This window comes from Nannospalax galili, unplaced genomic scaffold (assembly GCF_000622305.1).
Source record: "Nannospalax galili isolate Female #2095 unplaced genomic scaffold, S.galili_v1.0 scaffold146, whole genome shotgun sequence".
Classification (NCBI taxonomy): domain Eukaryota; kingdom Metazoa; phylum Chordata; class Mammalia; order Rodentia; family Spalacidae; genus Nannospalax; species Nannospalax galili.
The window spans coordinates 8681901-8694106 of record NW_008357929.1 but is presented as its reverse complement, the minus strand read 5'-3'; the positions used below and the strand labels follow the sequence as shown (position 1 = coordinate 8694106).

General features: G+C 48.7%; 1 protein-coding gene across 3 annotated transcripts; it reads left to right on the top strand.

Annotated features, from left to right (window-relative positions):
* The first annotated feature begins 5155 nt into the window (after nucleotides 1-5155).
* On the top strand, nucleotides 5156-12138 carry Tnk1 (tyrosine kinase non receptor 1). Of its 3 annotated transcripts, none has more exons than XM_029557564.1 (13): nucleotides 5156-5195; nucleotides 6460-6719; nucleotides 6876-6946; nucleotides 7065-7256; nucleotides 7374-7529; nucleotides 7635-7918; nucleotides 8208-8481; nucleotides 9554-9648; nucleotides 9983-10147; nucleotides 10387-10466; nucleotides 10954-11249; nucleotides 11331-11426; nucleotides 11512-12138. In XM_029557564.1, the coding sequence occupies exons 2-13, from the start codon at nucleotides 6557-6559 to the stop codon at nucleotides 11623-11625; spliced, it is 1986 nt and encodes a 661-aa protein (XP_029413424.1). In that variant the 5' UTR covers nucleotides 5156-5195; nucleotides 6460-6556; the 3' UTR covers nucleotides 11626-12138. The 3 variants fall into 3 exon arrangements, with proteins under 3 accessions (XP_029413424.1, XP_008854050.1, XP_029413425.1); XM_008855828.3 differs by lacking the exon at nucleotides 5156-5195 and adding an exon at nucleotides 5206-5252; XM_029557565.1 differs by lacking the exon at nucleotides 5156-5195 and adding an exon at nucleotides 5422-5458.
* Nucleotides 12139-12206: the final 68 nt, after the last annotated feature.

The following is a 12206-nucleotide window of genomic DNA, read 5'->3' as shown; positions in this document are numbered from 1 at the left end:
AGAAATCTTCCTGCCTCTGCCTCCCAAGTGCTGGAACTAAAGGTGTGTGCCACCACTCCTGGATTATTTATTTAAATATTTATATTATTTTTAAAATCTAGTACACTGATAATAAGTATTGGGTTGTTTTTTATTCATCAGAGTTTTCTTTATTTTTTTAGACAGGGTCTCACTCTATAGCCCTGTGTGGCCTAGAACATTCTATGTGGACCAGGCTGGCCTCGAACTCACAGAAATCTACCTGCCACTGCCTTCCAAATGTTGGCATTAAAGGCATGCACTACCATACCTGGCTCATTGGAGTTGTTTTAAAACATCCTTGGAAGCCTGGCATGGTGGTGCTTGCCTTTAATCCCAGCACTTGGGAGGCAAAGATAGGCAGATCTCTGTGAGTTCAAGGCCAGCATGGTCTCCATAGTGAATCCAGGCCAGTGTAGCTACAGGGAGACCCTGTTTCAAAAAGACCAAAAAAATAAAAATAAAAATAATAAAAATTAAACCTCTTTGGGGCTGAAGAGTTGGCTCATCAATTAAGAGCACTAGTTACTCTTGCAGGAGACCCAGGTTCCATTCCCAACATATACATGGTGACTAACAACTTTATGCAACTCCAGGTCCATGGGATCTGATGCCCTCTTCTGACTCCCACGGGCATTGCATGACATGGGTGCACTTGTATAAATGCAGGTAATACATTCATACACATAAAATAAAAATAATAAATAAAAATATTTTTATACCTTTATTGAGGTATAATTGATATTCAATAAATTGTCCATATTAAAGTAATTAATTTGATAAGTTTTTTTTCTTTTTCTTTTTGGTCTTTTTGAGACGGTCTCCATGTAGATCCAGCTGGCCTGTAACTCAATATGCAGACATGGCTGGCCTTGAATTCACAGAGATCCAACTGCCTCTGGCTCCTGAGTGCTGGGATTAAAGGTGTGTACCACCATGCCAGGCAATTTGACAAGTTTTAATGAGTACCCAGGAAGCCATCAGTGCAATTAAATTAATGAAAATAACTGCCAATCCTAAAAATTCCTTACGTCTCTTCATAATTACTTCATTCTGTCCCTCTAGACTAATTTGTATTTCCTAAAACTTTATATAAAGAGAACCATACAGTATGCTTTCTTCTGTCCTCTTTTTTAAAAAATATTTATTATGATTTTATGTGTATGAGTGTATTGCCTGCTTGTAGGTAAGTGCACCCATGTCGTGCAATGCCTGCGGAGGACAGAAGAGGCCGTCGGATCCCCTGGGACTGGAGTTACAGACAGTTGTTAGCTGCCATGTGGGTACTGGGATTTGAACCCGGGTCTTCTGCAAGAACAACCAGTGTTCTTAACCGCTGAGCCATCTCTCCAGCCCCTTCTGTCCTCTTTTTAAAAATATATTTATTTGTAGGCAGAGGCAGGCAGATTTCTGTGAGTTTGAGGCCAGACTGGTCTACATAGCAAGTTCCAGGCCAGTTGGGGCTACAGGAGACAGGGAGACCCTGTCTCAAAAGGACACACAAAAAAATTATTTGTATGTTATGTGTATGAGTGTTTTGCCTGCATGTATGTCTGTGACTGTGTCCATGACTGGTGCCTGCAGAGGCCAGAAGAGGGCATTGGATCCCCTGGAACTGACGTTATAGGTGGTTGTGAGTTAACATGTGGATGCTGGGGACTGAACCCAGGTCCTCTTCAAAAACAGCATTTGCTCTTAACCCTGCTGAGCCGTCTTTCCAGCCCCTTGTCTGTCTTCTTTGACTCAGTACAATTATTTTGACATTCATCTATGATGTTGTATGTATCATGAGTATTCATTCCTTTTTAGCACTGAGTAGTATTCCCTTGTGTGAACGTAACATCATTTTCTTATCCATTTGCCTGGGTTGACTCCAGTTTTCAGCTATCACAAAGCTGTTCTGTGAACATTTATGGCAGATTTTGTGTAGACACATGACCTTGGGTATATAGGTAGGAGTAAGCTGTCTGGGTCATATCAGTTATGTTTAATTTTGTAAAAGATTTTATTTATTTATTTATTTATTTATTTATTTACTATCTAGTTTTGGTCTTTTTGAGATAGGGTCTCCCTGTAGCCCCAGCTGGCCTGGAACTCAATATGTAGACCAGACTGGCCTCGATTTCATAGACATTCTCCTGCCTTTGCTTCCCAAGTGTTGGGATTAAAGGTGTGTACCAACCACCATGCCCAGTTCAATTTTATTTATTTTTAATTTATGTGAATGAGTGTTTTGGATCATGTGCATGCAATGATCATGTGCATGGAGGCCAGAAGAGGGTATCAGATCCCTTAGAACTGGAGTTAAGGACCATTGTTAGTCACCATATGGGTCCTAGGAACTGAACCCAGGTCCTCTGGAAGAGCAGTAACTGCTCTTAACTGCCGAGCCATCTTTTTAGCTCAGTGTTTTCTTTAAATTTTTTTATTTTATGGGTATGAATGTTTCGCCTGCACGTATGTAAGGTCATCCATGTCATGTAAGCCCACAGAGGCTAGAAAAGGGCTTTGGACACCCTGGAACTAGAGTTGTTAGACACTCTGGAACTTGAGTTTTTAGCCACCATGTGGGTGCTAGGATTTCAACCCAGGTCCTCTGTGAAAGCAGCAAATGCTCTTAACCACTAAACCATCTCTCCATCCCCTCCACTTTTATACTATTGACAGCACAGTAGGTTTTTTGCACCAGGATCACCACAAACATGTGAGTAATATGTTGTGTTAAGACTCTGCCATGGTGCCTGGGATTACAGGCTCATGCTACTATGAGCCTGTAATCCCAGCACTTGGGAGGTGGAGGCAGGAGGATCAGGAGTTCAAGGCCCTCAGCTACATAGCAAATTTGAAGCCAGCTTGAGGTACATGGGACCCTGTTACAAAAATAAATAAATAAATAAATATGCCTATATTTCCTCTAGGCAATACAAGTTTTTTCAGCTCATTTCAGCCACTGTTGTAAATGGGATCCTTCTGAATGACTAAAATGTTAGGCACTGCACAGATGAACTTGAAGAGATATTGGCTGAAAAATTTCCAAATCTGATAAAAAGTGTGAATTTATAGGTAGAAGAAGGGTAACACAGCACATAGAATAAATAGAATTGATATCTAAATATTATTGGAGAAAACAAAAAAATTCCAGTGAGAGCAGGGTGTCCTGGCACACCTCATGGCATACCCCCTTAATCCCAGCATTCAGAAGGCAGAGGCAAGCAATCTCTATGAGTTTGAGGCTAGCTTCATCTTCATAGGGAGTTCTAGGTCATCCAGGGATGCTTAGTAAGAGCCTGTGTCTAAAAAGAAAAGAAAAACAAAAAACAGGAACTGGAGAGATGGCTCAGTGGTTAAGAACACTTGCTATTCTTCCAGAGGATAGGGGTTTGATTTCAAGCACCCACATGGTGGCTAACTTCAGTTCCAGGGGAACACACACGATGCACCAATATACACGCAAGGAAAATACTCATACACATAAAATAAAAAAAAATAAACCAAAAACAATGATATTTGAAAAGCATGGACTAATGACTGCTCATTTACAAAGCCCATCAGATCAGATTAGATTGAACAGATTTCTTTATTTTTTAATATTTTATTCCTTATTTTTACTTTAGTATTTTGTTTTTTGGTTTTGATCTTTTTGAGACAGGGTCTCTCTGTAGCCCCAGCTGGCCTGGTACTTACTATGTAGACTAGACTACCCTCGATCTCACAGAGATCCGCCTGCCTCTGCCTCCTGAGTGCTGGGACTAAAGGCATGTGGCCACCACACCCTGCCTATTTATTATTTTTATTTTATTTTATATGTATGAGTATATTGCCTGCATGCATGTAAGTACACTGTGTTGTACAATGCCTAAAGAGGTCAGAAGAGAGCATCAGATCCCCTGGAACTGGAATTACAGATAGCTGTTAGCCGCCATGTACCATGTGGGTGCTGGGAATTGAACCCGGTGTTCTGCAACAGCAATCAGTACTCAGCCACTGAGCCAGCCCCTGAGCAGATTTCTTTACAACCAATATACACTATACCTACTAAAGGCTGTTCTAGGGACTTAAGACACCAAGATGAGTAAGTCAGGCCCATCCCCTATCCTGTGGGACTCACAGTGTATCAAGCATGGCAGATGTAGAGGGAACAATTACAGTGTGCTAAGCTAGTCTGGTTGGGGACAAGAGAACTGGCAAGAAGTCATACATACAGAATTGCATTATGATTTTCCTACTGATGCTGGAACATCTGTGTGTTTACTAATATGCGAAGGGCCTTTACCACTAGAGACTCATGTGCCATGTGGGTGCTGGGACTTGAACCCGGTCTTCTGCAACAGCAGTCACTCAGCCACTGAGCCAGCCCCTGAGATTTCTTACAGCCAATATACACTATACCTACTAAATGCCTACACTGTTCATGAATCCTTCCTTGAGACAGGAGGCAGGCCAGATGTCCTAAGAGCTTCCTTTCTGAGACCCCAGAAGAAAAGGGATTCTCCTCAGAGCTTTCTTCAAGATCCTGGCTGTTTCCTTGTGGGCATAGGTCCAGTGGCAGGGTACAGGGCCCTAGTGAGAGGTTACATAGGGGACAGAATAATAGAGGAAGTGTCAGTGATAGAACGGAGTCCGTTGGGGCCTCCAGTGCTACCCAGCTTCACTGCTTGACTCTCTGCCTAGGACTGGAGCTGGCTTGGTACCATTACTAGAACCTCTGTGCCCTGGCTGGCAGTGTTGCTTGACTTCCCCTCATGAGTTCAGCCTGCCTGTTAGGTCCTCTCTCTTACTACAGGTCAGTGCCTATGCCCTGCTTAGTCTAGTTCCAGCACCTGGGCAACTATCAGATAGGTGCCTACTACTTCCCAGTGAAAGATTTGCAGGGAAGGGGCATAGGGGACAGAACTCAGAGGAAGAGGTCCAGGGAGAGTGGAGAATGCCAAGAGTGTCAAGGAAGGCAAGTAAAGGGACGTTAACTAGGTCCTGGAGGTTCGCCTATCCTGCAAGAGGGAGGGGCGGCCACGGTGCCCAGGCTATGCTTACCTGGTCACCTGGGAACGGGGGGGCGGTCCTCGACGGCCCGGGACCAGCTTCCAGGTCCGCCCTCCGCGGCCTCTGGTCCCGCCCTTCTCAGGATTTAGTGCGGGCAACCTGGGCGTCTCCGTAGCTGCCTCTTCCGCCTTCGCCAGGTGAGAGTACGCACTTAGCTGGGGCGCCGCGGGTTGGAACCCGCAGGATCACTCGGGGTGAGACTGCGGGATGCTGGGCCTCCCGACCCCTCTTTCCGGGTCCTTCCCTTCCATAGCAGCGTTTCTCCTCCACTTTTCCCGCCTGCTGTGCTACGCCAGGTCTTTTGGGGCCTGAACTTTCTTCTGCTCTCAATTCCTAGCCCGCCTAGAGTGACCAACTGGGCCCCCGCCTCTCATCCAGGGCTCCCTCTTCGCTTACTTCAGTGAGTGCAGGGAGGGGGCCAGGTGTGTAGAGGGGAGTGTTTGTGCAAGCAGCCGGACCCAGAGGCCTAGAGCCCATAACCGCTGGTGGAGCTGCTTGGAAGCCAGCTTGGGCTGAGTGAGTAGGAGTGCACCTGGGCTCTGTACCCCAAGCTCGGGTGGGTGTGGAAGGGCCACACACCCTGGCAGCCTAGGTGGCTCTGAGAGTAATACCTGAGCTTAGTACCCACCTTAGCCTTCACTTGGAAGCCCAGTACAAATACCTATTTAATTTCCAATGTTACTTGGGTATCTAAGAGGCCATAACCCTGGGCATCACTAGAGGGAGGGGGTAGTATGCCCTCATAATCAAGTATGTGTGGACACTGTGCCTTAATGTCTTGTGTGTTTGTATGTGGCCCTTGGTGTCTCAGACATGTGAGGTGGTATAGGTATCTTTGATATTTGGAGGCAGTATACCTGTGTGAGGGTGTGTGGCAACATGCCTGCATTTCATGACAGTATATGGGAATGTCTTATATTTGAGAGGACATGTGTCTGGTTGTCTCAGGCATGCTTTGTAGCATTTTTCAGTATGTGTGTATTGTAGTAGGTGGGAGGCAGTATACCGTCATGTGTGTGTGTCTTCCCACATGTCTGATCCATGATGTCTTAGTATATCTGGGCATCTCCAATTTGTATCTGGTAGGCAAAAATGTCTCATGTATGAGGAGGGGAGATGTTTCAGTTGTACATGAGTGAATGTGGCTCAGGCCTAAATGGATACTGTATCTGGATGTCAGGGGTACAGGGGCAGTGTGCCCTATCTCTAGTTGGACTCTGTGAGCCTGGACAGGCAGTGATCTGAAATCTCATTGTGGGTGGGGGGACAGATTTGTCAGTAGTAAGGGGTCTAGTACCTGTTGTCTTGGGGGTGGGAACAGACTGCCTGAGGTATTGTGGCAGAGTTCCTTACTATCTCTGATATGTCCTTGTATACTTGAATGTTTCTGATGGATTGAAGGTGGTAATGGACACCCTGTCTCTGCTGCCTTGAGTGCCTGCCCTGAGCTGTACATCTAAAGGAATCGGCCATCCTCCTTAGAGGACCTCCAACAAACATGCTCCCCGAAGCTAGTTCCTTGTGGCTACTTCGACTACTCCGGGACATTCAGCTGGCCCAGTTTTACCAGCCCATCCTTGAAGAACTAAATGTCACTCGGCCAGAACATTTTGACTTTGTAAGGCCTGAGGACCTGGACAACATTGGCATGGGCCGGCCTGGTGAGGAACCCCTGCTCTGAAACCCCATTGCTTTCCCAAGCCTACCAGTTGCTAACACCACTTCCCCATACCTTAGGCCTCTTCTTGCCTATCAGTTTCCCTGTACCCCACTTCACCCCTATTCCACTTCAGCCTTCTAATTCTGGCCTCCTGTAGCCCAGAGAAGACTTGCTGAAGCTCTGAAGAGGCACCGTTCAGGGGTCAAGTATAAGAACTGGGTCTACAAGGTATGTGGTGGTATTGTCTGAGGGACTTAAAGAGCCAGCTTAGGCCTGGGAATGATAGGCTGAATGGCCAGGAGGGTCATGTAGGGTTCTGACACCTGAATTCCTACTCCTGTTTCAGATCCTTGGTGGTTTTGTCCCTGAGCAAAAGGAAACCACCTCACCCTCAGACTGTCTTCCATGCCTCTCTGAGCCAGAGGGGGGACTCAAATGTCTGATCCCAGAAGGTGCCGTGTGCAGAGGGGAACTGCTGGGCTCAGGCTGCTTTGGTGTGGTACATCAAGGGCTGTGGACACTGCCCAGTGGCCAGAGTGTGAGTGTTCATGGGGCTTAAAGTACAGGGACAAGCTGCCCTCTTCATTCTGCATGCCCTTTGCTCTGGCCTTGGCCTTTACCTTGGGTGCCTTATGGTGCTTCCCCCCACCTCCAGATCCCAGTGGCTGTCAAGTCCCTCCGTGTGGGTCCCGAAGGTCCAGGGGGCACAGAGCTAGGAGACTTCCTGCGGGAGGTGTCAATCATGATGAAGTTGGAGCACCCACATGTGCTGCGTTTGCATGGCCTTGTATTGGGCCAGCCTCTACAGATGGTGAGTAGACGCATATGCTGATTTCTCCACAGCCTCAAGGTTGGTGTGCAGCCAGAGGGTCCAGTGGGGCCAGACCATGGCTCACATGGCACTCTGCCCCTGCAGGTGATGGAGCTGGCACCATTGGGCTCCCTGCATTCACGCCTGACCGCCCCAGCCCCGACGCCCCCGCTGCCTGTAGCCCTGCTCTGCCTCTTCCTGCGGCAGCTGGCGGGAGCCATGGCGTACTTGGGGTCCCGTGGGCTAGTGCACCGGGACCTCGCCACCCGAAACCTGCTGCTGGCCTCTCAGCGCACCATCAAGGTGGCAGATTTTGGATTGGTGCGGCCACTGGGTGGTACCCGGGGTCGCTACGTCATGGGCGGACCCCGCCCCATCCCCTATGCTTGGTGAGGCACTCTAGTGGTGAAGCTTGAGCAAGGCAGGGAGTTCAGAACTGGGGAGCAGCAGCCAGCCTGGAACTTGGACAGAGGGTGCGTGTGTGTGTGTGTGTGTGTGTGTGTGTGTGTGTGTGTGTGTGTGTGTGTGTGTTCTAGAGTGGCAGGAACCAAAGGAGTCATCAGATCGAGAGACACAGAACTTGTGAGGATAAGGGAAGCATCAAGGGGGTGGGTACTCGATAGAAGGTGAACTTCCTCGGACACAGATCTGGCAACCTTCAACTTCTATTTCCCTCAGGTGTGCTCCGGAGAGCCTACGCCAGGGAGCCTTCTCATCTGCCTCTGATGTGTGGATGTTTGGAGTGACACTGTGGGAAATGTTCTCTGGAGGAGAGGAACCTTGGGCAGGGGTCCCACCATATCTCATCCTGCAGCGACTGGAGAAGGACAGAGCCCGGCTACCAAAGCCCCCTCTCTGTTCCAGGGCCCTATACTCCCTCGCCTTGCATTGCTGGGCACCTCACCCTGCAGACAGGCCTAGCTTCTCCTATCTGGAAGGGCTACTTCAAGAGGTGGGGATATCCATGGCTCCGGATACACAGCATATTTTCCCTCCATTCTCTCTACCAAGTTTCCTTGTATAAGATAGGCATATCCTGATGTCTGTGCTGGACTCTGGGACTCGGCTCTGAACAAGAGAGTCAGTCCCTTCACGTGGGAAGCTCAGAGCCCTGAGTCAGCCAGAGGCTGAAAGGCAGGGGTTTGTGTCTGGGGCAGAAAAAGAGACACAGAAGAGAAAGGAATGGGTTCTGTGGGTATGTGACAGGTAAAGGAAGAAAGGGGAATGGAGATAACAGGCTACAGAGGTAAGCCCAATTGCATCATGGAAGGTTTAGAACGCTTGACCAGTGAGACATACTATACCAAGTGTTTTACAGTATCCTTAGGTATAGTCCTCATTTAAAAACTCCAGAAGGTAATTCTTTTTAATCTCCATTGAACAGATGGGGGCAGTTCAGGCACTGATAGTTTAGTGACTTATCTAAAGTGACAATAAATGGAGGAGTTGAGCAGCACCATCATGTGACTGCAGAGTTGGTCCCTAAATCACTACTGTTAAAGGAGTTTGGTTTTTCACTCTGAGGGCAGCTGGGAGCTATGGAAGGGTGTTGGACAGAGTAGTTAGGTTAATTCACTCTAGCTGGGCCTACAAATGGTGTGAGAGAATACTGACAATGGCTGTGAAACAGAAGTGAGAAGTCAAGGACCTGCTGAAAGTTGAGGCAGCTGTGGGCCTGGAGAGGAGTGGAAATGTTCCTGAAGTATGTGGGAGGCAGGCCTCATGGGCCTGGGTATGGAATAAAAGCAGTAAACAGGGTGGCTCTCCCCTTGGTCCCCTTACATAGACATAGAGTCCTCCACTGTTGCTTCTTCAAACTTGGGCTGTGTCCAGCATGGCACAGGATCCTGTCAGCCTTCCCCATGCTGGTTGCAATAGAGAGACAGGGATGGGGCTCAGGACAGGGGACATACTTGGTACATATCTAATTGAGAGATACAGAGGAAGGTCCTTTCTTTTCCACTTCCTTATTGCCCTTCTGACTCAGGCCAAAAGCCCAGCCACTTTTTCTTCTGTCTCCACAGGCCTGGCCTTCTGAGGGACGTTGTGTAAGGGAAGTCACAGAACCAGGTGCTTTGCGGATGGAGCCTGGTGACCCTGTCACTGTCATCGAGGGCAGGTGACAGCTTCATGTCCTCTAAACATCCCCTAAGGGATGGTCTTCTTGCAGCCTTCTTGACACCTAGTCTTCACTTTTCTCCAACTCCTTAAACCCTGGTCTTAATGGTCTTTTCCTCTCCTCTCCACTGGGTCCTGAGCTCCAGCACAGTCCTGTCTTCCCTGCTGGAGCCCTGGCTGGCCCTCAGAGGTTTTTTTGTGTTGGAGAGAAAAAAGCTTCCCTTCCTCCAGGCAGATGTGACCACAAGATACACAGCTTGATGAGCTGAACATGGCCTAAGCCCAGCTGTTACTCTCTTTGATCCCACCTCCTTCACTAAATCCTCTTCCCACAGCCCAGACACCACAATCTGGAAGGGCCAGAATGGCCGCACCTTCAAAGTGGGTAACTTTCCAGCTTCAGCAGTGATACTGACAGACCTGGGGGGCTCATCAGTCACCTATCCAGTCCATAAAGGCTCCCCTGCCCGGGGAGAGAGGTGCCGAGGAAACACAGATGGGTAAGGAGCAGAAAGGATCAGGGTTGGGGATAGCTGGGTTAAGGGGAACTGACCAAGTCCAGAAATTTCTCTGGAAGAAAACTTTGGGGACAGGAGTAAGGTGATCTAGGAATGAGAACAGACTTGGCCCCAGCTGGAGCTTCCCCTGTGGGTCTCAACATGCATGGGAGCCCATTTCTTTGGAAAGAGGCAATGGTGGTAGGAAATGGTGGAGGATGAACCAGATCACTCTCTGGCAGGGACAGAGAGAAGGTAAAGCTTCAAGATCTACCTCTAGCACGAGGCCAGAGAAGGAAGGAGCCCCTGCAGAGGATGAAAGGTCAGTGTGGTGGGGCTTGAGGCTCTCAGGAACAACCCTCCAATCTTCCCCACACCTATACCTGACTGCCCCATTGGACAGCATCTCCTGGCTCTTGCCCCCAAATACTTAGTTCTTTGGGTTCCCAGCTGTCTCTATCTTGATAACATTTGTATACCTGTCTTACTGTCCCACCTAACATAGATGCCTGAGGACAGGGCCAGCTAGCACATCTGAAAATTCTTGTAAAACCACCCAGTTCAGCACAGACAGACAGAAAGCAGGACAGTGGGAAGTAGCACCTGGGCCTCTTCTCAAGTCATTTTTTTCTTTTTTTCTGATCTTTTTTGAGACAGGGTCTCCCTGTAGCCCCAGCTGGCCTGAAACTCACTATGTAGACCAGGCTGGCCTCAAACTCAGATCTGTCTGCCTCTGCCTCCCAAGTGCTGAGACTAAAGGCCTGTGCCACCATGCCTGGCCTCAGGTCCTTTCTTTCTCAACTCTGCAGGCATGTCCAAGAGTCTGGAGTCAGTTCTTTCCCTGGGTCCTCGACCCACGGGAGGTGGTTCAAGTCCCCCTGAACTTCGACATTCAAGAGCTGTGCCCCAGGGGCTCCCAGACTTGCCTCCACACCCACCTTTTATCTCCAGTTCTCAGCCCACCCAACCCCACAGAGCACGGCCTCCCTTGCTCAAAAGAGAATCCCCCCACAATCACCGCCCTGGAGAACCTGGAGCCAGTAAAGCCACTACCCCCTTTGGAGGCCCCTTGTCTGACCCTGAGTGGCAGAGGAAGATTATAGAGGTGAGGGCTCTGAAATGACCTGGTGTCTAGAAGAGCCTACATGTTGGAGTAAAGGCCTAAGTGAGAATTTGTCTCCTACAGGTGGAGCTGAGTGTGCATGGAGTCACCCACCAGGAGTGTCAGGTGGCACTTAGAACCACTGGGGGAGATGTGGCTTCTGCCATCCGGAACCTCAAGGTAAATAATACAGACCTTCCTCCTGTCACTCTCTTCTCCTGCCCTGCCCCCTATTGGTCAGCTGCCCTCCCTCCTACTCCCACAGGTAGACCAGCTCTTCCACCTCAGTAGCCGGTCAAGAGCTGACTGTAGGCGCATTCTGGAGCATCACCACTGGGACCTGTCAGCAGCCAGTCGTTATGTCCTGGCCCGGCCCTGAGCTCTGCTTCAGGGGATAGACACCAGCATGGAGCACCCTTAGAGCCTGACCTCATGGGACAAAGCAGAAGAATAATGTGTTGACAGGGGCACCTAGGAAGAGCTCACCTGCTTTAAGGAGGTGTGAGAAGTATTCGGGGTACCCAAGGTCAGACACTGATGATTGTCTCTTTCCCTGCCCTGCTCCTTGGCCTCTGAGAGCTTAAGAACTTTTGGTGGGACTAAGAAGAATCTAATCCACTCTGCATACTGCATTCCCAAACAAGGAAGACTGGAAAGAGCTGCAAAATGCATTCAGAGGAAGATTCTACCCACTACAGACATTGATCAAGTAGCCATACTGGACCATGGGAACTACCATCCTGAACTGCCATTAGCTACCTCACTAGACTTTAAGAGGCACCCATCTTGGATGGTGGAAGTAGCCATATTGACTTGGGGTCAATGACCCAAACTGCTTTGGTTTGGTCCAGAGCCACCACGGGTGATGAAAATTGACTTTTTGGACCCAAGGATTTTTTTATCCAAATGATATAAGATTATGAGATGGCCAACCCCAGCCCTGTTGTTGTGGTTACCATG

Bases quoted from the DNA above. Each gene is read 5' to 3' on its own strand.
- Tnk1 (XM_029557564.1), top strand. From the start codon at position 6,557: ATGCTCCCCGAAGCTAGTTCCTTGTGGCTACTTCGACTACTCCGGGAC. The intron at 7,257-7,373 runs GTGAGTGTTCAT...CCCCACCTCCAG, and splicing joins CACTGCCCAGTGGCCAGAGT to ATCCCAGTGGCTGTCAAGTC. The intron at 7,919-8,207 runs GTGAGGCACTCT...TATTTCCCTCAG, and splicing joins CGCCCCATCCCCTATGCTTG to GTGTGCTCCGGAGAGCCTAC.